Source organism: Mya arenaria, chromosome 1 (genome assembly GCF_026914265.1).
Source record: "Mya arenaria isolate MELC-2E11 chromosome 1, ASM2691426v1".
Lineage (NCBI taxonomy): Eukaryota > Metazoa > Mollusca > Bivalvia > Myida > Myidae > Mya > Mya arenaria.
In genome coordinates this window covers 18,284,502-18,310,152 of record NC_069122.1, presented here as the reverse complement: position 1 = coordinate 18,310,152, position 25,651 = coordinate 18,284,502, and the positions used below count along the sequence as shown (strand labels likewise).

General features: G+C 35.7%; 1 protein-coding gene across 1 annotated transcript; it reads right to left on the bottom strand.

Moving 5' to 3' along the window:
• Positions 1–258: 258 nt before the first annotated feature.
• On the bottom strand, positions 259–20,726 carry LOC128228836 (uncharacterized). Its single transcript, XM_052940350.1, has 4 exons — positions 20,372–20,726; positions 11,636–11,712; positions 8,315–8,465; positions 259–1,790 (listed from the first exon to the last, which is right to left on the bottom strand). The coding sequence occupies exons 1-4, from the start codon at positions 20,436–20,438 to the stop codon at positions 1,576–1,578; spliced, it is 510 nt and encodes a 169-aa protein (XP_052796310.1). The 5' UTR covers positions 20,439–20,726; the 3' UTR covers positions 259–1,575.
• Positions 20,727–25,651: the final 4,925 nt, after the last annotated feature.

Below are 25,651 nucleotides of genomic sequence, written 5' to 3'. Positions count from 1 at the left end.
CATTAATAAATGGCTTTAAGGCTTTTTCCAGCAATGTATGCATGCGTTAAAATGACCATTTTAAAAGAACATGAGCAAATTGTTTGATAAGATTAAGCCACAATAACATTATGACTTGCCAATAACAGAATGAACATGCAATAAATAGGACTTGTATTATCAAATACTGCTGATTGCTTTGATTTTGCAAGGGTGTTATTTTCCCTAAATATAGCCATTTAAATCTTCTGCTTAAAATAATTGAAAAAAACAAACTGCTGTAAATCTTAATTTTATCCATTGTAAAAAATATAAGTGGTCAACATTATATTTTGTGTCAACATTATATTTTGTCTAAGACATGGCAGCATTTCTTTGTTATTATTTCAATTAATTAGAAGTTGGCTGATTTTTATCAGGTAAAGCAGTAGATAGCGACAGTGGCTGGCGCAGTAAGTGGGTAGTTTACACAATATAATGTAGACCACTAAAAACTTACAGCGTTGCATCTAGCCATTTATTTTTGTTAGTACATTTTGTACATACAAAAAATCTTTAACCAATCTTTAAAACTCACAAGCACTAATATGATGAGGCAGTCATGGTCAGCAATCAACACTATTGAAATCAAGTTCAAACAAGTTTGGGAAAATTTAACAAAAATATACTGTATAGGTGCATATTGTATCAATAATAAACTATAAAACAACCATTACCTCAATAAAACATTAAATGTCTAACAAAATCAAAACAAAAATGAGATATGCAAATGATCGATAACAGCTGTATGTAAATTGTAATTATAAATTTCCATTAAATTAACACAAACAAATATCACGGACCTATGGTTTAAAGGTCTGTGCATGAAAACAATATTGAAATGGTTTCAACTAATTATAAAACAGTGTTCTTATTCCAAATGCATCAATGAAAATGTTAATGATGGAATGAAAGTGGAATCTTTCAAAATTGTGTATTTATAAATACTTATAAATTTTCCTTTCATTCTCGTTCATGTTTTATACATTCTGATATCACCTTTACTTTTTGATTAAATGAGAAATGTAAACAAAACACTAATGTTACAATGATAAAACATCATTAAAAGTTTAAAATAACAATTCTTATTGAAAAATATGACAGAAAATGCTTTATTTTACCGGAAAGCGTAAGCTATGCCATCAAAAAATGAATAAGGCATGGATTTAAACATTTCTGTTCAAATGAATATCTGCCCAGTGGTCAAAATAAGCACAAGCCCGCAAGCCCTGCACTGGTAAAATGCTCTGCGGGCTTGCTCAAATTCTGGGTTGTTTTTTTATAGCAGGGCCTGTCCAAAAATAAACTGCCAAGCAGTTATGAGTAGATGAATTCATGATTTTTATCCAAAAGACTAATTTCACTGACTGTGATTGCAAGTTGCAGTTTGGTAATTTTGTTCATAAGAGTGGAAAAAAACAACTAAATTTGAACAAATTATAAAATCATGTAGCCAACATAAAATCTATGAACCTGATCCCATAAATTGAGCTCCAATTTTGTCACATTATTCATGCATCCATGCAAGAACAAGTACCTTTGTATACGTTTAACGCATCAATACGCATACTCCATACTTTCATTGTCTTCACCGTGTTCTTTCAGCAGGGCCCTTTCTACACTAAAATCGTAGGAATATTTCACAAAGTCAAACTGCCTTTGTTGTAAATAGTCATAGTTATCACAGTTGCTTATAGCAGCTAAACACGCCTTGTTGAGGTGGAATGGTACGCCTGTCAAAGGGTTGATATGTTGTTTTGATTGCGTTGTTTCTGAAAACGGAAAAAAGGGCAATGAAATGAAAAACAAGTCCCTGGTAATTTCTAGCAATGCAATAGTCTATGAGCTACCACTTTTGTTGTCATGGTAACTAGTGTTTGGAATTGGTTCCAGTTTGACTATCGATAATCGAATCCACTGAAGTAACAAATTATCGATAGTACTATCAGTTTATGACAACACTTTAATTGTAGTTTTAATCTTGTACAATAAATCGCAATCCTTTTAACTACAAGTATGCCAATGTTATGTGTATGTTTGAAATTATTTAGTGTTGTTACTAGTGTTGTGCCAATAATCGACAATTGATCGGAAAGGTCTACGTGGGCAAAAATGGATAGTGAAATTTGAACAAACAATAATAGAAACAAGGGACGTAACCGCTACCGACTACCAGTAAAATTTTTGTCATGAAAATATGTCTAATTTCTGGTTAATGTTAGTTCATGTTGAAACGTTAAGGTGTTCCTATGTAAATTTATCTAGTCATATTTTTATCAAGTCAGTAAGTCACTTGTAACAGCACCTATATTACACATTTTTTTTGTAATTAATAACTGCTAAAGGATTGGTTCTTAACTTCTCATGTTTGTGGTTTAAAAAACGTTTACAAAAGGAATCAGGATAAATAATGTAATGTATACAAAGAAATGTACAAACAATATTGTAAGGGAACATTGGTGCCGCGTAAAACTGGTGCATGTACTGTAACTGTATGCCTTAAATATGATGACCAAAGTTAGTTAAATAATGATTAAATCGATTAATAATCGATCATTGATTGGTTTTATAAACCGATTATCGATATTATTTTTTCTGTCCGATTCCCAACACTAGTTGTTGCTTTTGGCAATATTGTTGACGATAACAACTGAGCAACTTCCAAATGTTTAAATGAACTCAAAGAAAAATAATTGGCAGAAATTAAACGAGAGGAAAGAAGAAACTAACAAGAGCTGTCACAGTATGTGACGAATGCCCCCGAATGTGACATTGACCTACGAACAAGGTCAGTACATGAAAAGTTGATCTTGCCTTTATGTGTCAAATACATATGGCAAGTTATTTTAAATTTCCTCTGAACATAAAAAAATACCACCCATACTTGACAACCTACACTGTTATGTCCTTATATTCAGAATTCCCTTGTGAATAAACACTGTATCTTTCACCTTAGAGGTAGGGACATGGGTCTTGCACAGGACACGTCGTCTTCGTATGTGGAACACATGTAGCAAGTTCTTTTTAAAATCTGTCCTTACAAGGGAAAGTTACAGCCCAGACACGACAACCTATACCCTATGTCCTTGTATGCAGCACTCCATTGTGAATAAACACTAAGTGTGACCTTGACCTTTGAGGTAGGGACACGAGTCTTGCACGCGACACGTCGTCTTGGTATGTGGAACACATGTGGCAAGTTATTTTAAAATCTGTCCATACAAGGGAAAGTTACAGCCCGGACACGACAACCTATACTCTATGTCCTTATATGCAGCACTCCATTGTGAATAAACACTATGTGTGACCTTGACCTTTGAGGTAGGGACACGGGTCTTGCACGCGACACGTCGTCTTGTTATGTGGAACACATTTGGCAAGTTATTTTAAAATCTGTCCATACAAGGGAAAGTTACAGCCCGGACACGACAACCTTTACTCTATGTCCTTATATGCAGCACTCCATTATGAATAAACACTAAGTGTGACCTTGACCTTTGAGGTAGGGACATGGGTCTTGCACGTGACACGTCTTCTTGGTATGTGGAACACATGTGGCAAGTTATTTTAAAATCTGACCATTCAAGAGAAAGTTACAGCCCGGACACGACAACCTATGCTCTATGTCCTTATATGCAGCATTCCATTGCGAATAAACACTAAGTGTGACCTTGACCTTTGAGGTAGGGACACGGGTCTTGCACGCGACACGTCGTCTTGGTATGTGGAACACATGTGGCAAGTTATTTTAAAATCTGTCCATACAATGGAAAGTTACAGCCCGGACACGACAACCTATACTCTATGCTTATATGCAGCACTCTATGGTGAATAAACACTAAGTGTGACCTTGACCTTTGAGCTAGGGACACGGTTCTTGCACGCGACACATCGTCTTGGTATGTGGTACACATGTGGCAAGTTATTTTAAAATCTGTCCATACAAGACAAAGTTACAGCCCGGACACGACAACCTATACTCTATGTCCTTATATGCAGCACTCCATTGTGAATAAACACTATGTGTGACCTTGACCTTTGAGGTAGGGACACGAGTCTTGCACGCCACACGTCGTCTTGGTATGTGGAACACATGTGGCAAGTTATTTTAAAATCTGTCCATACAAGGGAAAGTTACAGAGCCGGACGGACAGACAGACGGACGGTGCGATTTTAATATGCCCACCTTCGGGGGCATAAAAACAACTTGCTGGTTGAAGCAATGATTGATAATGAATATAAATACAGTCAACAGTCGCTGATTTCAGGCACAACCAATAAATCTTTCCATTATAATCAATCAACGGAACATTACTAATGGTAACACTATTTTTTACATGATGTGAATAATTTCCTTATGGACACCACCTTGTCCAGGATTATGTTAAATGAATAGTGCGTGGTATAAGTGAATAACAATGTAAACAAGAGGTGTTTGTCAAACATTATGCCCCCCCCCCCCCCTGAGCGCCATGTTGTCAGGATTATATGGACAATTGAATGAAATATGCATGGACCGAAATAACAGCTGATTTGTTGCTGTTTTAAGATTATGACCATTAAAGTGTGAGGATAAAGTGTGTTATGACCGTCATGACCTTTGACTCTATGAGCTCAAAATCCAGAGTCATCAGCTGGTCACCAGAAACCTAAATGTCAAGTTTGAGGGCTATGGGTGCAGGCATTGTCAAGTTATCACAAGACAAGTTTTTTTCATTCAAGGTCACTGTGACCATGACCTTTGACCCGATGACCCCTTAAATCATAAGGGGTCATCTACAAGTCAGATGCAACTCCAAGTCAAGTTTGAAGGCCATGGGTTCAGGCATTGTTGAGTTATCACTCGGACAACCTTTTACCATTCAAGATCACTGTGACCTTGACCTTTGGCTCTATGAATCCTAAAATCAATAAGGATGATCTACTGGTCAGGCTTAACATCCATGTCAAGTTTAATGATTATAGGTTCAGGCATTGTTGAGATATCAGAAGGGGAAGATTTGTTAACTTTTTTGCGTTAAAGGTTACTGTGACATTGACCTTGACCTGATGACCCCCAAAGTCGATAAGGGTCATCTACTGGGCAGGCCCAACCTTCATGTCAAGTTTGATGACCATAGGTTCAAGAATTGTCGAATTTGCTTTCAAGGTCACTGTGACCTTGACCTTTGACCCCTAAAATCAATAGGGGTCATCTACTGGTCAGGCCCAACCTCCATGTCAAGTCTGATGACCATATGTCCAAGAATTGTCGAGTTTGCTTTCAAGGTCACTGTGACCTTGACCTTTGACCCCTACAATCAATAGGGGTCATCTACTGGTCAGGCCAATTCTCCAAGTCAAGTTTGAGGGCCATGGTTGCAGGCATTGTTGAGTTATCAATTGGACAACCTTTTACCATTCAAGGTCACTGTGACCTTGACCTTTGGCCCAATGACCCCCCAAAAAATAGGGGTCATCTACTGGTCAGGCCCAACCTCCAAGTCAAGTTTGAGGGCCATGGGTGCAGGCATTGTTGAGTTATCACTTGAACAACTTTTTACCATTCAAGGTCACTGTGACCTTGCCCTTTGACCCATTGAGCCCAAAAAACAATAGGGGTCAGCTACTGGTCAGGCCCAACCTCCAAGTCAAGTATGAGGGCCATGGGTGCAAGCATTTTCACGTTATCACTCGGACAACCTTTTACCATTTAAGGTCACTGTGACCTTGACCTTTGGCCTGATGACCCCCAAAAACAATAGGGGTCATCTACTGGTCAGGCCCAACCTCCATGTCAAGTTTGAGGGCCATGGGTGCAGGCATTGTTGAGTTATCACTCGAACAACCTTTTACCATTCAAGGTCACTGTGACCTTGCCCTTTGACCCATTGAGCCCAAAAAACAATAGGGGTCAGCTACTGGTCAGGCCCAACCTCCAAGTCAAGTTTGAGGGCCATGGGTGCAGGCATTTTCACGTTATCACTCGGACAACCTTTTACCATTTAAGGTCACTGTGACCTTGACCTTTGGCCTGATGACCCCCAAAAACAATAGGGGTCATCTACTGGTCAGGCCCAACCTCCATGTCAAGTTTGAGGGCCATGGGTGCAGGCATTGTTGAGTTATCACTCGGACAAGCTTTAAAATTATTTTACCATTAAAGGTCACTGTGACCTTGACCTTTGATCTGATGACCCCCAAAATCAATAGGGGTCATCTACTGGTCAGGCCCAACCTTCATGTGAAGTTTGATGACCATACGTCCAGGAATTGTTCAGTTATCACTCGGACAAGCTTTGGTCTACCAACGACCGACCGACCGACATGCCTGTGCAAAGCAATATACCCCTCTTCTTCAAAGGGGGGCATAATTATAAATACAGTAGTAATAGAACTGTTTCTACCATTCTACATGATAGCATTCTAATAAGGGAGTTTATGTTTAGACAACCTTCAAATGAAACACTATCAAATATTATATTTCTATTAAACCACTAAAATTTCGTTAAAGTAACACATCAATACTTAAAGTAACACTCTTATTTACAATCAATACATACATGTATCACAAATATATATAAATTTTGAGTGATATACTGTAACTTCTTTCTAAATTATGCTTTTATGGAAAATATTAATTACAGATAACAAGATTTTAACCATGTATTTAATAGCTTAAACCCCAAAATTATTAAATGATTGGTGAGTGTTAAAAGATTTAGTGAATTAGTGCCATCTACTTTCGTCTCATAAGGTAGAAATAACGCGTTTTCTGCACCTTTCTTCAAATTAAATACGGTATCCTTTCTAAGAACCACTGTTTTCGACAATTATTCACCTGAATATTAAAACAAGAGGCACATCAGTGCCTGTGCTCCACTGGCCAAAAGGTTCAAGCAAAGACCACCTAACGAACATTTTCGTCAAGTTTCATAGAAATACAATCATCAATTTTTGAGGAGAAGTTATTTAATTTTTTTTTTTACTTTAATAGCTCTGGCTGCCATGTTGTGCAGTGGACCGAAATGATTTGGGCAATTTGAGTAAAGGAGCACCAAACAAACATTTCTGTCAAGTTTTATCGAAAAAAGGTCATCGGTTTCGACGACAAGTCGTATAAAGTTTTTTTTATTTTTTAGCTCTGGCAGCCATGGTGTGCAGTGGACTGGAACCATTTAACAAATTTTGGTTAATGACCACCCAAGGAACATTTCTGTCAAGTTTCATCAAAATCTGATCATCGGTTTCTGAGAAGATGTTCTTTAAAGGTTTTTCTATTTTTTTGCCCTGGCAGCCATGTTGTGCAGCGGACCGGAACCATTTGAGCAATTTTGGTTAAGGACCACCCAAGGAACAATTCTGTCAAGTTTCATCAAAATCTGCCTATCCGTTTCAGAGGAGATGTCGTTTAAAGATTTTGCTATTTTTAGCTGTGGCGGCCATATTGTGCAATGGACCAGAACCATTTGAGCAATTTTAATAAAGGACCACCCAAGGAACATTACTGTCAAGTTTCATTGCAATACGATCATCGGTTTCTGAGGAGAAGTCGTTTAAAGGTTTTTCTATTTTTACCTCTGGGGGCCATCTTGTGCAGTGGACCGAAACCATTGAAGCAAATTTGATAAAGGACCATCCAAGGAACATTTCTGTTAAGTTTCATCAAAATCTGATCATCGGTTTCTGAGAAGATGTTCTTTAAAGGTTTTTCTATTTTTTTGCCCTGGCAGCCATGTTGTGCAGCGGACCGGAACCATTTGAGCAATTTTGGTTAAGGACCACCCAAGGAACAATTCTGTCAAGTTTCATCAAAATCTGCCTATCCGTTTCAGAGGAGATGTCGTTTAAAGATTTTGCTATTTTTAGCTGTGGCGGCCATATTGTGCAATGGACCAGAACCATTTGAGCAATTTTAATAAAGGACCACCCAAGGAACATTACTGTCAATTTTCATCAAAATCTGCCGAACCGTTTCAGAGGAGATGTCGTTTAAAGATTTTGCTATTTTTAGCTCTGGCGGCCATATTGTGCAATGGACCGGAACCATTTGAGCAATTTTGGTAAAGGACCACCAAAGGAACATTCCTGTGAAGTTTTGTCAAAATCCGCTTATCAGTTTCAGAGGAGATGTCGTTTAAAGTAAAAGTTTACGCACGCACGCACGCACGCACGCACTCACGACGGACAATCTGTGACGACATAAGCTCCATGGCCTTCGGCCAGTGGAGCTAACAACTGTAATAACTGTGGTAAATCTTATTGGGGTGTTAGAGTGCATCATTAATAAAGTGTAATCAAGATTGTAAGTATGTACCTTGCGAGCTATATGAACGTGAGGATACATTTGGAACAGTGGTTGAACCGGTTTGAAGTGGCTCAGAACTCGAGAGGCCTGGCCACTGTGTGGCATCCAGGGTGGGAGACTGGAACTGTTGACTGCCTCCTTGGTAGTGACTACTCTGGTACTGAAATAGGATTATATGTTAAAGTGTAAATTATTATTTTATGGAGCTAATGTTATAAGGTTAAAAGCAAATTTAGAGGAGTGTGGTAAATTTTTGAATTAGCCATACAGGGTTCATACAGCAAGTCAGGCTTAAAATTCAAGGAGTTTTCAAGGACTAATATTGATTTTCAAGGACTATCTTTACTCGTTATTAGTTACATAAACGACAAATGCTTAAAATAGTCAGCAAGTCCATATACACACATATATGATGTTTTTCGCTCCCCACACGTAAAGCGGGATGCCAGTTCACTATCTGGAAACATTGCTTTAAATACATCACTTATATTTTCATTAGATTTGTAGCTGCAATGAGTCACAACTGTTTGCAATGTCCACAAAATCTCGCTTTTCAATATGGTGTTTTTGTTCAAATAGCTTTTCAAATTATTATTATTGTTATTGGTCAATTGCTGTGTTGGTGGTGGTGGTGGTATAGAGGGAAAAATGTTTGTAGAACCAGTAGAACTATCACTTTTCTTAGTGGTAAACATGTCAAGCGTACAACTGCAACATATTCTGTTTATGTTAGTCTGATTTCGCGTGGCTTTTGATCACAGACTCGCCCATAGAACTTATATCAATGACTTTGGAGCAAAGTTTGCACATTGCCTTGTGCTTGTTGTCCTGATCTACCAACCAAGGGTATGAAATAAACCATTTCTTATTGAAGACGCACGCCATCTTGGAAACCAAAGCGGAAACGGTTTTGTATATTTTATATTGTGAAAATAGCATCGCAGGCAAAACCCTGTACACTATCCGTACCGATACACTGACGTAAATTCTCTTTCTTTAAGCGAGACCCAAACTAAATCGAACTATTTATGTTTCTACTTTCTGTCTTTATTACTACGAACATAAAATACGCAGACAAACTGATTTTTAAACTTGAAAGGAAATTTAAGGACCATTTCTTACTTTTTAAGCACTTTTTAAGCAGTTTTCAAGGCAACAATAAAAATCAAGTAGTTTTAAGGAGTTTTTTTCAAATTTAAGGACTTCATCTAGCAGCCCAAAATTCAAGCACTTTTCAAGTCTGTGCGAACCCTGCCATATGATAAGCAGAGGCAGATCCATGATTTTATTAAAAGAAGTAACCTTTTGACTTAAATGCCTCTTCCTCAGAACTGAAAGTTATTTGATTTAAAGTAATGTCAGATTTGTTTGGGAGTACGGGACTTCCCCAAGAAAAACAATTTCTAGTCCGAAAAAGTGTGTTTTGGTGTATTTTATTCACCTATATTGAAATAAGAAGGGTACATGGACAATTTTTTCACGCTGGATGCATCTCCCCCTGGATCCACTAGTGACTAGTTATATCATAGCACTATTATTTAGAAATAAATATTATATATTAAAAGTACACTTTTTCCTAAACAAAAGCTGTCACAGAGATTAGATTTCAATGCAAGATTTTTTTAGTCTAATAATAAAGGGCCATTATTTGCAAAATACAGTTATCTAACTTGGTTAGTCGCATAATAGAGGGGCAAAATATAATATGAAAGATAGAGTTATCTTACTTAATTAAAGAAGAAGGTTAAATTGTTGGGAGCATATGTGTTAAGTTTCAATGCAACACATGATGTATGAGCTGAGGTATGACTTAAAAATGGTAACAAGCAAAACCTTAACCAGAATTTCTATGTCTAAAAAAGGGCCATTATTTGAATATTATGCCCGCAAACTAGAGTTATCTAACCTGGTAAATTAAGTAGGTTGGATGGTTAAATGCCACTGTATAAAGTCTCAATGCAATACCTCAAGCAGTTGCTGAGATATTAACCTATGTGTGCTTGCATACAAACCTTAACCAAGGTGTGACGCCGAAGCCGACGCTTTGGTGAGTAGTATAGCTCTCCATATTCCTCAAATAGTCAAAGCTAAAAATCGGCTTTAACTACCAAAATTTAGTGCTTGGAAGTACAGAAACTTCCAAAACGTTGGATAATACTTTCAAAAGCGAAAAGTCGGAAGTTTAAGATTTAAAATGGACTTGCTCATGTTTTTTTTTTTAAAATGCAATTTTTTCTTGCATCAGAAAATTAAGTATGGCAAATCAAAAGGAGTGTTAAAACTAAAATACCAAAAGTTGAAACCCTTTAGTAAACGTTGATATTTACTCAATTTCATCTACATGTATGAAGACCACAATTTTCATAAGCATTGATTACATTTATGGTCACTTAATTACAGCTTTGTTGTAACTTATTGTGTGATTGGTTGATTGACGTTATCAAGTAATACATGTATAATGTAACAATACTGTTTTTTTCATGGCTCTTTGTGAATTATAAAATGCTTAGATCTATAATGATGAGTTGATCCGATGCATGATCCTGTAATTTGAAATGGAAAAAAAAATCCATCCTACTGAACCTATTTTTTGGCATATAACCGGAAACACAGGTATTTTTTTGGGGGGTGGGGGCCTTAATGGAAGCCCTGCTGTATATAATGAGACTGTAATACTATGTGGAACCATTCAATCTCAATTCAAAGCAAATTCTGACCCCCATAAGAATATTTTTTTAATCTTTTTTTTTTATATAACTTTTTGTCTGTCAAGATTTATGGCCTTTTCCCTACTTACTTAACAAGTCTTCGAACAATGATACCAAATAAACTAAAAAATGTTTTGTTCACTAAACATGGACCTGCAACCTAAAAAACCTTAAAACACTAAACACTTTTAAAGCTGCACTCTCACAGATTGACCCTTTTGACAACTAATCTTAAATTTTTGGCTCGGAATGAGCCAATTTAATGTGAATGTGTGAAAATCAGTGATAAAAGTAGGCTGACTACAGATAAGATCGCAGTTTTTCATATTAATGGTCGATAATTTATTTTTTTCTGGCTAAAAGCCTTACTTAAGCTTTCAGAAAATTGGAAATTTCTGCCGTTTTTCGAAAAATTAAAAGCTGTTCTACTCTTGATTTGTAACAAACATGTATGACTGAATGATAGGCGTTGATTCCAAAATCAGCTGATTCTATGACAAAAATAAAATAACAAAAAGTCCTGTCAATCTGTGAGAGCACAGCTTTAAAATAAAAAGTTTACTATTCATAACTATAAAGTTATTATTCAATTAAGTAAACAAATCTTATCCTGTCAACTTACGGAGGCTCTTTCAGTGGTTGTATTTCCAACAAGTAGAAACCCATCATCCTCTTGTTCAGCTCGTTTGTGATTTTCACCTAAAAAGATAAAAAAATGTACATAAAGGATAGGTACATGTATTAATTGGGCTATGATGAAGATTGAGTATTGTTGAAAAGCTATGGTTTACAAAAATAATTGAGGTGATACAATTCGATGATAATTGATTGCAAAATGATAATATTGAAATTGATTATCACTATATCGATGTTTCCTCTAAAAATAGAAAAAAAATACAAAAACGAGAGCATAAATAATTCTTTCATTTTTCACAGAAAAATTTCTTCCAAAGTCAAAGAAACAAAAATTCAGCAAAATAATTTGCTTACCGATTCCTTCATTGTTATGTATGTATTTAATAACATGAAATGTAGCTCTTTGTTTATTTGAAATTTAATAATGGTTTAAGATTGTTAATTACGCACTTCCCAAATAAGTGGTTTGATGGTTTATCATTGAAATGCAGCTCATTGTTCTTGAAATACAGTTTAAGATGATTCAAGATGATATGTACATGTTTGATATAACACAATCGCATAACCATTTAACTTTTCTAAGTGCATAGTTACATGTACATTGTATTCTAACGATCTTTTAAATGTTATATAGCAGTCATCGAAATTAGTCTTTTGGATGAACAAGCCCGAATTCATATACTACTGCTTGGCATATCATTTTAGAACAAGCCCTGCTGTATTAAGCCCAGAATTTAAGCAAGCCCGAAGAGCATTTTACAAGTGCAGGGCTTGCGGGCTTGTGCTAATTTCGACCACTGATATAGTGCTCTACATTATATTACACATGTCACATGATGTGTCAACTGTAACCATGCCCCCCCCCTTGTCCAGGGAATATTGGGGATTTTGACTTTTGGTCCAGCTAATCCCAGGCAAAATCCCCGCCCTGTGGTGGGGACAAACTGTTGGTAAAATCCTCGCCAAATGCCCTCGCCCCCTGGGGGCATCCTAGGTAAGGCCCATTCTTCGCTATTTTCGCCGCAAAAACCCAAACCACCGCATTCACTTGGCACTGCAGGGCCACCTAAAAGGTAAAAACACTGCCCATTTCCCCCACTTACCCCCTTGACTTGGGGGGTCCGTGGTTACAATTGACTCATTCATTATGACTATGACTAAAACGACCTACACATGTTACTCTTTACAAATTGTACAGATATCTTCAAGTGCTTTTTTCGGGTCTTAAAAATCTTAAAACCCAGCAACTTTAAAAGGGGTGCAACCCCTTTGAATCTCCACCAAGGCGTTGACCTAACCTGGCAAGAGGCCTTCCCGGAATGGACAGTCAACACAGTCGAGGTTGCAGATGCAGAAAAGTGCTTACCAGGCCTTTGCTTAAAGTCCCTAAGAGCTACTAAAGCTACCATCATTACCGGGGAAATGGGCCGGTTTTTACCTTCCAGGTGGCCGTCAGTGCCGGGTGAATACAGTGGTTTTGTTTTCACGCTAAAATTTGCGGGGAATGGGCCCTTACTTAGGATGTCCCCATGGTTCAGGGCATTTGGAGGGGATTTTACCAGCAGTTTGTCCCTGAAGGGCGGGATTTACCCATGATCGACTGATATGAAATTCAAAGTCTCTGCTTACCTGGGGCATAAATGCTTCATGAAAATAATGTTAAGATTCCCACGAGCAATGAGCAACCTGATATGCCAGTTGTAATCAAAGATTCTCAGAAACACTTTGTTCTATAAAGTGTAACACGTTCATTTCATCATTAAGTTAAATGCGTGGTAGTAGTCAATGTCTTATAATGTCATGTCAATGTATCGTCTGTATGTCGTGTATGTATCTGTTATGTACTTGTTGAGTAAGTGGTCATTCCAGTTCTCGTATGAGTGAGCTATTTAAATTATGAACAAACGCACTATCCTGATGAATAATAAAATCTTGCAAAAGATTATTTATCATATGGCTGCTGGTATGTTTTAATTATGATACCTCATGCATTGTTGTATTCCTTTTATTCGTTACGATAGTATTATTGCAATAATGATGTTTTATCATTGTAAAAACTATATTGTAAAAAAGGTATTAATTGTGTTTACAGGCTTTTTTCGTAAGTCTACGAAATAAAATAAGAGAAAAGAACCACTGGTTATAAATATATGTAAAACCATAGAACAACTTGGGATAAAATTTCCTTTCTGAATTTTAACATTGTCAAAATGATCTATCTAATTACATTATAAAATGTGTTGAAAGTGTTTTTTAAGTATCTCTAAGTAGTTCTTAGCAGCTGTTAAGCATTCCTAGTAGCTCTTCAGGGTTTTTAGCAGGACCGCTTGCCAGGGTTACATGTACATCATGTAATTTGTGGACCAAAGTCCACGATCCAACATTAACATGTTTATAAGATGCCAAGTACTTACATTTCTAATCTGCATGTTCTTTTTTTTCTGCTTGGAGAGCGATATCTGTTTTCAAAATTTTAACTGGCAATTGTCATTTTTCAATTTTTTTTATATTTTCCTGGCAATTGTTGCAGTTACGTGTATTTTGTAAAACGCTTATATTTCCCTCAAATGTTCAAAAAAAATCAAAAGAATTATGCTGATCTTATAATTGGTGTTTTAAACATGGGGCATGGTCACTTGAGACTGACTGCGCATGCGACAACCAATTGAATGCTGACACATGCTTTTGGTGTAAACCAATTGCTACATGTTTCAGTCGTTAAAAACTTTCCAATGAACAAGCCCAATTCTTATGGTGGAAACACATGCCTCGATTGAATAAAACAAGTGTTCTCATTGGCCGAAATCAATGGAGCATATTTACTAGGTTTAACACGATTGGCTGTTTCTCAATCGAGCTGACAGGCGGGAGGCGGAGTCGCTCTGTTTTGACAAGCGTAAGTTCTTAGCGATATCGACTTTTTGATCTTTGAAAAAGTCGGCAAAGTTGACTTCACTTTGATCTTAGAAAATAGCGAAGTTGCCGCGGGCAGGGCGACTTAATCGCCTAAGTCGCCTGGTAGGATGAGCCCAGTTATATGTCACAGGGCCGAACTGGCGTCAGGTTCCTTGGGGGGGGGGGTGCATTCCTGATGCGCAGTCTTTCGCTAAGACTTGGGCGCAAGCCCGCTAAAGCGGTCACAGGGGGTACTCCGAATAATTGGGGAATTAACTCGGTAGAGCCCCGGTGCCTCCTTGCTCTTAGTCCCTGCTAACAGACACCGTTGGTCAGCCTTAGAGTGGTTCTGTTTGGCTGCCGTAGTTTCAACACAGAGACTTGTTTAAGTTTTCTGTTCGTTTATTTGTGTATAAAGTTCCTTTCAACTCAGAGATAACAAATAACAAGTAACATTAATCCAATTGTAAATTCAGTGTAAAGGTTTGTTTCATGTACAGTTATATATGAAATCTTCATATGTGGCTGGACTATTTAGAAGTCTCTGGTTATGCCACTGTGGCTACGGTTATGCCACTTAGAAGAATTCCGGTGTTTCCTAATTGAAAGTCAAAAATCCCGAAAAGTCCTTTTTCTTTTTCTTCTAAAATTCTCTATAAGTACCTATTTACAAAAATGTCCTCACCCAATGATAAAATGGTAGGAGGGAACATATTAAGTTCAACCAATTAAAATACCTTTAACAAAAAAGGAAAGGGCCCTATGGCCAATTAAAACTTATAATATAATTATGCAAATAAGAAAAGAGAGTAAGACTTGTTAATTACTCTAAAAACTTTGATGTCTAGGTGTCAGGTGGCTCACTGCACCATACAAAGAAATGTGCTAAAATTACTGAATAAACAGTAAGCCAAAACAAGATTAAACAATTGCAAAAACAACAATAGTCCAGACTCAATCCATATTATCACACTCCAAAAGAACCTAATTTCTTTAACCAAACACAAGAGATTAAAACTGAAATTGCAGAATACTTTTGAAATAGTTTCAAGATGTCTTTTGATACATAAAAACAACAACAACAACTGCAATATTAAACAATTAGCAATTTTAGCAAAATGAAGAATTATGCATTAAAAAAATACATAAATAATTTCACCTTAAATTTGCCTTACTACATATTCACCCCTGCTTGGAATATGTTTGTCCCAAACATAATAACTAATTAGCCTGTATGCATTGTAGGTATGCAGACACACTTGTCTTCTAATCTTTTCAGCATTTACAATATTTACAAGTTGGGTACCCTGGCTATTTACATCATACAATTTCATACCACCCACAAACCAATGGAGCGTGTGAGAGGATGAATTCGGTGATTCTGCAAGGTCTGAGAGCTTACACCAAAGACCAACAGGATGATTGGCCTGAACTGCTACCTGGTATAATGATGGCTTACAGAGCCACACCAGCTACCCAGTCTACACAATACTCGCCATACTTCATGCTGTTTGGACGGGAGATGAGAATGCCTATCGACACAGCTCTTATCCCAAAGGAGCGTCTGGCACAGGACCACAAGATATTTCTGAGTAGAGTACTGCAGAACCTGGAAGAAGCTAGAAAGATAGCGAAAGATAATATACAGACAGCGCAGGACAGGTACAAGAAAATATATGATAAAACAGCAAAACCTCCAAATTACATTCCTACCGACAGAGTATGGTTGTATTGTACCAAAGTCCCGCTAGGAAAAGCACCAAAACTTCACAGAAAATGGATGGGACCATACTATATTACACAGATCTGTCCAAATCACACATACAAGCTACGAAATTGCCAAACGAATAAAGAAGTGAAATCCCTTGTTAATGCACAACGGCTGAAACACTACTGTGATCCAGAGGATAGACCAACCAACCCCCCAGCTGAGTTGGAGGATGGTCAAACAGAACTTGATCCTGATGAACTACCAGATCATATTGCCGACCCCCAGCCCCATCGACCACAGCAAGACCAACAGCTCCACCATCAGCCGCATCAACGGCAACAAAATCTTCCACCTCCACGAGTCCCAAAACATCAGAATCCTCAGCAGAACCCTAATCGAGAACATCCAGTTGACCAACCTCAGCTGCAGCCAACAGTCCCAAAACCAACACTAAACCAACAACCCAAGCAATTGACAAATGGCCAGAAGAAACCTCAAGAGGCAACCCATCAGGCACAAAAACAGTCCAAACAACACACAAGGCAAGGTACTTTAACTTCTTATAAGGAAAAGACACAAACACTTAACAAAGATTCCAAATCAACAAAACCTGAACCCACAAAACGCTTTAACCCACATTGTTTGGACTGCAAAAATAACAGCTGTCATGAGTACCGAGATGATGAAATCAAACTTGTGAAGTCAGCAAACCGCACCAATGGTATTTTGTACTATTATGTAGTTTTCAATGAACCTGGACGAAAAGGTATATGGACATTTGAGTGCAAAGTACCGCAACAGTTTACAAGAGAATTTCACGCCAAAAAGACAATGGGTGGCAAAAAGAGAAAGCGGCCTTTGCAAGAAAAACAAAACAAATTTTTTGATAGGGCCACTGTTAACAGATGTACAACTCAACCAGTAACTGATGCAGGGACACAGACCGACATTGAAACGGAACCATCAATAGTTCAGACTAATAAAACAACAACAACAACAACAACAACTGCAATATTAAACAATTAGCAATTTTAGCAAAATGAAGAATTATGCATTAAAAAAATACATAAATAATTTCACCTTAAATTTGCCTTACTACATATTATGTAGTAAGGCAAATTTAAGGTGAAATTATTTATGTATTTTTTTAATGCATAATTCTTCATTTTGCTAAAATTGCTAATTGTTTAATATTGCAGTTGTTGTTGTTGTTGTTGTTGTTTTTATGTATCAAAAGACATCTTGAAACTATTTCAAAAGTATTCTGCAATTTCAGTTTTAATCTCTTGTGTTTGGTTAAAGAAATTAGGTTCTTTTGGAGTGTGATAATATGGATTGAGTCTGGACTATTGTTGTTTTTGCAATTGTTTAATCTTGTTTTGGCTTACTGTTTATTCAGTAATTTTAGCACATTTCTTTGTATGGTGCAGTGAGCCACCTGACACCTAGACATCAAAGTTTTTAGAGTAATTAACAAGTCTTACTCTCTTTTCTTATTTGCATAATTATATTATAAGTTTTAATTGGCCATAGGGCCCTTTCCTTTTTTGTTAAAGGTATTTTAATTGGTTGAACTTAATATGTTCCCTCCTACCATTTTATCATTGGGTGAGGACATTTTTGTAAATAGGTACTTATAGAGAATTTTAGAAGAAAAAGAAAAAGGACTTTTCGGGATTTTTGACTTTCAATTAGGAAACACCGGAATTCTTCTAAGTGGCATAACCGTAGCCACAGTGGCATAACCAGAGACTTCTAAATAGTCCAGCCACATATGAAGATTTCATATATAACTGTACATGAAACAAACCTTTACACTGAATTTACAATTGGATTAATGTTACTTGTTATTTGTTATCTCTGAGTTGAAAGGAACTTTATACACAAATAAACGAACAGAAAACTTAAACAAGTCTCTGTGTTGAAACTACGGCAGCCAAACAGAACCACTCTATTGCATGGCATCAAATTTTTGAACAAGCCCTGCTATATAAATTTCAGAATTTGAGCAAGTCCAAAAAATATTTTAATATGGCAAATTTTGACCGCTGTGCTATAATTAAATATTTTATTTATGAAAATCTGTGGTTGTATCATTTTTTTCCAAACAAACTCCAGGAATGCAATGCTTTATCATTTAATCGCTCGATTGCAAAAAAGGTATACTGTGAAATCATTAATGTTCGTGGGCATGAAATTTCGTGGTTTGCCGAAAAAAAACAAATTCGTGGGTACTTGAATTCGTGGATTTTCATTATTGAAAAAAAAAAATTGAAGATGCGATCGTCCTAGATCGTCTGCATAATATCCACGCGCTGGCCCGTGATTTCCTTCTTCTTCGTCACTCGGTTTATGACACTCACTAATGTGGTACGACATGCCAATTAGTGCATATACCCATGTCACTTATCGATTTTATTGGGAATAAAGGTTATAAAAGAAAATGTACCCTGATCATAAATACAGATAGGGGAAGCCATTGAATGCCAATTAAGAATTTTGCAAACTGTGAAAACACCGAAAAGGTGCGTATATTGTCAAGTTCGGTGCTTAGTAACCTTCAATGTACTAGTAATTGTTTAATTATTTCATTAAATAAAAAAATCGAGTAAAGACACTCATCACGCACATCTTGTAAACTTGGAGATTTTCATTAACAGCACATGTTTAAACACGTGCTTATAACTGTCATTTGCTGCATAAAACACATTTAATTGATTTGGATCATTATTTGTTAAAGGCAGTTATAATATATTAACAGAATAATGATCGTAAGTTATACAGTGAGACAGGTTTTAACGCTGTATACTAGCTGCGACCTCTGAAAATAATATACTAGAGTACATGTATGTACGTAACAAGGCATTTGAAAAAGTGAATAAAGGCTTTATATTTCGTGGGATCTTGAATTCGTGGATCACCCAACCCACGAAAACCACGAACATTAATGCCCCACGAACATTAATGATTTCACAGTAAATGCAATACCGATGTAAAAATCCTGAATACAAAATTTATCTTCTGATTTTTTTTTGCGGTGGCATTGTCTTCGCGCCAATAGCAGGGAATAGGCCTTAACTATGGTCCCTGTGGTGGCATTAGGTGGGGATTTTACCAGCAGTTTGTCCCTGACAGGACAGACATTTTACCCGGGCTTGGCTGGAACAAAAGTCCCCACCATTCCCAGGTTTTTTTCAAAAATATTGAAATTGTAATTACAGTAATTAGAGAAGTATTTTATATCTGAAATAGATAATAAAGGTTTATATACATATTTTACCATGTAAGTGCAAAGAAAATATGCACAAAACAAGCTTTTAATTCATTAAAACACAAGATTTACCTTTCCAATAGAACAAAACTTGACTGACAGAGACAACAATTATGCCAATCGTAACAACTGGGCCACCTTCGGCACATTTCAAGACCTTGTAAATACAATTGTAACAACTCGGCCATCTCAAATGTGTTCGGATTGTTGTAAAACTGTGAACAGCAGCCTTGAAGGTGTCCTTCATGTATATACATCATACTGTTTTGACAGTATGAAATGAAAAAAACATCAAACTCATAATTATTCGTTGGATATTTATTTTTTGTGTACGGAACTAATATAAAATAACATTATCTGGTAATATTCTTTGTTTTTTAGATATTTTATTGACGCAATATGCTTTAACCTGGAATCCAGATCGGAGTAACTACCCACTTTTGGTCCTATGTGAAAGATTTGCCATACAAGAAATCATAAAAAAATCTGTCAACGCACAATTATTTGCACTAGTGCATAAGAATGCCGGGTGCTGCATCTCACTAAGCTTAAATTAGACCTTATTGAATGTATTGCCATGTTTTGCACACCCATTTCGTGCGATAGTTATTATGTCACAAATTTTAAGGAATAAAGTAAAACTTAAATCATACACCATCAACAAATTAATTTAGTCAATACCTTTCCCTAGTGAGAAAATATTTATAAAATAAATACCTGTTAAAACTGCCATTGAGACACTAATCTCGAACCAGAGCTAGGAATCAAGAATAAAAACACTTAGACTTACCTTTAATAACAAACATATGGAAGGTTTAAAGTACTGTACATTCAAAATAACATACCGAGTGGGGCATCTTTTTGAGAGTTAGATCGTTGAAACGACTTCGTTATTGAATTCAAAAGATTCATCTCGGTGTCTCGGTTTTCACTGCAGCAATTTTCCTCTTTTTATTTTAAATGTAATGAAGAGTTTTTACCACCAAATATTAAAACTGCAATGTACTAGTCTTCAGTTGTTTTCGATATCACTTTGTTGTGAATGATTATGTTTAAAACATATTTTACAAGAATTATACCCAACCAGGTTGTCGAAATTATATTAAACACGGTGGTGGGTTTACTTCAAACATGATAAGAGTACATTTGTAGATACAATCGGTTTATGCCTATTTTTGGTTACACCAAATGACAAATCGAAGAGAGCAGACAACAGTTTTCACAAACGCGCTAAGGCGACCGCACTAAGGCCACATCACAGGGTGTCGGGTCAACTCGGCCCAATTACCTTTTCGGCCTGGTCTTTTTCGGCCTACTTTTGAAAGGAAAGCGTGTCTATGGTATTAAGTTGTTCACACCTAAGTTGGCGCAATTATTTAGAGCCGTGCAAGTGTGATAATGTTTTAATGAACGCTGACAACACCCTTGATAATTGAAAATGTTGAAGGTTGTTAATGATGTTTTTAAACTAATTAAAGCTATAAAAATATGCTATTTTAGGCCCCTGAGGAAACGGGCGAGTCTACCACTGCCGACGAAGCGGCCTACTTGCAGGACACAGTCCTTAATGTTCAGCTGCCAGAAGCGGTAATTTAGTCATTTATGTACTTTTTGTTAGTAGTGTAGGACTTAGTACGCCGGTGACGATTCAATCGTGCCAATCGCTGACTCAACAACCATGGATGTCACATATACATATTCACAAACGAATATGAGAAAAATAATAACAATACAAAAAGTAGGCCGAAATGGACCAGGCCGAAATGGCAACTGGGTCGATTTGGACCAGGCCGAAAAGGTAATTGGGCCGAGTTGACCCGGATTCCATCACAGTTGCTTTGAAAAAAGCTGGCATTTTACATCGATCGCTATTTTTTTGCAAGTTGCAAGTAATTAATGAACTGAAAAATAATTGTTTAGCGATGCTGCATAAATAGAGAACAGGGGTTCCGGGATGTAACTGATTTTGGAACGACGGAGATTGGTTCAGTGTGGGGAACAAGTAATTTCGTGCCGTGCCAGCTATTTATGGTCATTTCGTTGGTAGTGCTTAATTATATATTCCATTTCGTTCCCGACCTCAAGTCAGTTCGTTACCTATATGCTTTAAAGTTATGAAATACAATACTTAAGGGGATATTGACTTTTTAATTTAACACACATAATATATAAATCTTATATGACTTTTATGATTGAGTTTGATCAAAATTAGTAAAAAAAAACCTCGTCATATACGAATGAAAGTAACGAAAGAATGATATAGAAATATATTCACAAACGCTTCATTAATACTTACATTCATAAAAGAATTCCAATACATAATTCCTCTATCTACACTCATTTGTTTCTATAAATTTAACGGTAATAAAGTGACAGCTAGCGTTGCTGGATGAATGTGGTACTAGTAGATACAGTACTGGTTAATGAATTTAATGAAAAAATATAAGCCAAGAACATTCAAACCCATTTTGTTATTTCGCATTTATAAGACTTTTAGATACATGCTAATTGTATGACATATCCTTCATTATTCCACAAAATCATGATTTTAAATCCATTTGAAATCATTGACAAATAACAAAAAATATGTATTATATAGGATAATACATGGTTGACCATGGCTTTTGGTTTATAATTGCCCAAGTGAAAATAACTGCCCTCGGGCAATTATTCCTTCCACTGGGGCAATTATCAACCAAAAGCCATGGTCAACCATGTATGATTCTATTAGTAATACACAGGTGATATTATTATTATAGGACGCTTTTCTGGTGACCTGTATCACGTCGAGTTCGGTGTGTAAAAATACGTTTAGACGCTGCCAATACTTACATGCGAACAGATATAAGAGTTATTTTAATGTAATTAATATTACATATGTTCGTTTAAAACATTGTCAAACATGTCCCACCCTTTATCTTTTGCTTTTATATGTGTATATTTTCTTTTAAAATAGCCTCGTTTCTTTTTTATGTATTTCTTTGTCTCATATACTCATTCCGTCATGTTATCACAAACTGGGTTCTTTGAAATAAACTTGGTTATAGTAACTTGAAAACTGCTGATTAAGGTTGTAAGACCCGGATGGGCATCATTTCAAGTCAAACTATGAAATAATCCTTCTATGCAATTATTATATTTTGCAATTATACAGTTATATCAACATTATTATAATTATGAAATATGCCATAACATTGAAAAATGATATGAACACTTTAATTTCATAGATTTAATATCGCTATAACACTGTCAAGAACTATCTCTGTTAAACCTTAACGCAAATTGTTTTTATTTCTTGTTGGCTATGAATGTCGGTACATTTAAAGCCTAATGTAATTCTGACAAATGGCAGGAAAAGCAAAACTAAACAAGAAATACCATTGATGCAAAGCATCAAAGGGCGCCGTGAATTAGTTTGTTAGTGAACAAAATCGTTGGAAATGAATGGGAAACGAATTATGATAATAGTTTTTTAAATATTCTTTCATCGGAACACCACGCGACGGCTCTCGTTCAGTCAATGTGTACAAATAAGGTTGGAACGATACACCAAGAAGCGGATCGCGATTCATTGTGTTACGTTTTTTAATATCATTTTACCGGTTTTAATTACAAATACCACATGATTACTCGCGTCCAGTCAATGTGCTAATTGTTATACGCATATTTTATCTTTTAGATTTTTTTTATTACAGTTGAATGTTTTTAACAGTATTATTTATTAAGTTGTTGCATACTTTGAAACAATACAAAAGTTATTCAAGGCTACATGTAACTAATTTTACAATAAGATCGTTCATTTATCGGAATGATGCCCAATTAAAATACGTTATGTTCTGTACTTCTGCTTTTGATAGAATCAAGTCTTGGTTTTAACATTTTTGACGGTTTTTTTTTGGCCGTCATTGTCTGACGTTGGGGATACTATAAGGTATAAGCAAAGCTTTACAAGTAGATGTTCAAAGGGAAGCAAATGCCGTGTATCCAACCATATCGTTAACACCAGACCGCTGAAAACGTTGTCTGCTACGCTTTACCATTCGGAGCTCATTGGTCATTCATATCAAAAACAACTAAAAATGGCAGAGGAGTTCCGAATGCACTGCTGACTTCTCCTGACCGACAGTTAAGAAATGTTTACATCACGTGATCGCACAATATACTTAATTATTGTATTCCCGCTTTATGCATAACAATCTTTAATAACAGTTGCATGCTTATTTAACTGTTTCAAAAAAATATCATTATTTATTAATTGAACACGGAACAATATCGCTCGTGCTAATCAGGGTTACATGTAACTAATACTTACAATTAGAATGCGAAACGAGTTTTTAACGGAATCCTATACTATAAACATTATATTTAAACAGTTTATGATTAATGAAGTCTACGTTTAAATAAGTTTAATTTGAATTCTGTCATCGCCTGATGGTTGCACAACTATAAAGAAAAAAATCAATATTTATACGAAAACTATTAAACCTTGAATTTAAATGATCAAAGGGAAGTTGCCGCGTAACGTTACGTTACAGGTAATAACAGACATCTGTTTTGTGGTCTGCTACCCTTTTTTGAATTATAAATAAATAAAAATAATGCTGTCATATTCTAAATATAAATTCACACCAAAGGGACACGCTGTTAAACATGTAGATAAACTTGTTTTTGTGTTATCTTTCAACGTAATTAGGAATTAGTAAAAAAAACAACAATATTAACGTTCTTTACAAAGTTTTAACTGTTTTCAAAGACATGTTATCATTTTTTTTTTACACGATGTACTTCTAATTACACTAATGTTAATTAATAACTTTGCAGCTGTAAACAGGGGTTTCACACAGAGAGCGCCTCGTTCCCACGAGGCGCCAATAATAGAAATCACCGGTATTACACGTCGGATGTTGCCACTGTTCACATTTGCCATAAGTGTATGCGTGCTGTAAGGGGCGAACGATTTCCCCGATCTCAGCATACAAGTCATTATTTGAAGTGATAAATTTGTGACATAAAAAAATACAAATGCTAATAATTAGTATTTGTATTTTTTTATATCACAAATTTATCACTTCAAAACAAATAATCACAATTCAATGAACAGGTGTTCTTATACGTGGTGTGCCTGCTTATTTATACTCGCACTCGGGCTTTGCCCACTCGGCCACTTCTCCTATAAGATTGTTAGTCATTTTAGGTTTTGGAGCATAGTGCACAGACATAATTTTTTGTAACCTTGGATAGAGTTACCCTGGTTCTTTAACGTGAACCAGTGTATAGCCCTGTCACACGGGACCCTCATTATATATACGTCCCTCCCGGAAGACGATTAGTATTGTCTTATTCGGATGTCTGTAAAAATATGGTTTTATGTATTTTTTTTGCGTTTGTTTAAAAAACAAAAATACACTTTCAAATAAAACATGAAATTCGTCACCTAATTTATTACATATTTTATATTTCCTTTTATTGATGGTGTTCTGTACCAATTCCTATTTCTTTTGGTAGTCTGTAGTTTCTTGTTCTGAACTATATCGGTGGATTCAATAATGACTTTGGAGTTGACTGAAGATACATTTCATAGTCAAATGATGTTCTAAACCAAAAATTTATAGAACTGTCTTCTGCTTGAATTTTGAATGCTGTTAAAAACAGATCTTTTAACTCAAAGTTAAAGTTTAAGACATTTACCATTTATTAACTGCTGATTATCCCTGGTATCTAAAAGTCCACATAGTATTAGTATTTTCTAAATAGCAAAGAACCATTTGTATCGGAGTTTTGTAGTGTTATCAGTTAATGTTTGGGTTGTATTGAATATGCATTTATATAAGAAGGAAGAGAGCCTCATGAAGTTATTATTATTATTATTAGATTATTATTATTATGATTATGATTATGATGATGATTATTATTATTATTATTATTATTATTATTATTATTATTATTATTATTATTATTATTATTATTATTTTGATAATTATTATTATTATTATTATTATTATTATTATTATTATTATTATTATTATTATTATCATTATTATTATTATTATTATTATTATTATTATTATTATTATTATTATTATTATTATCAATATTATTATTATTATTATTATTATTATTATTAT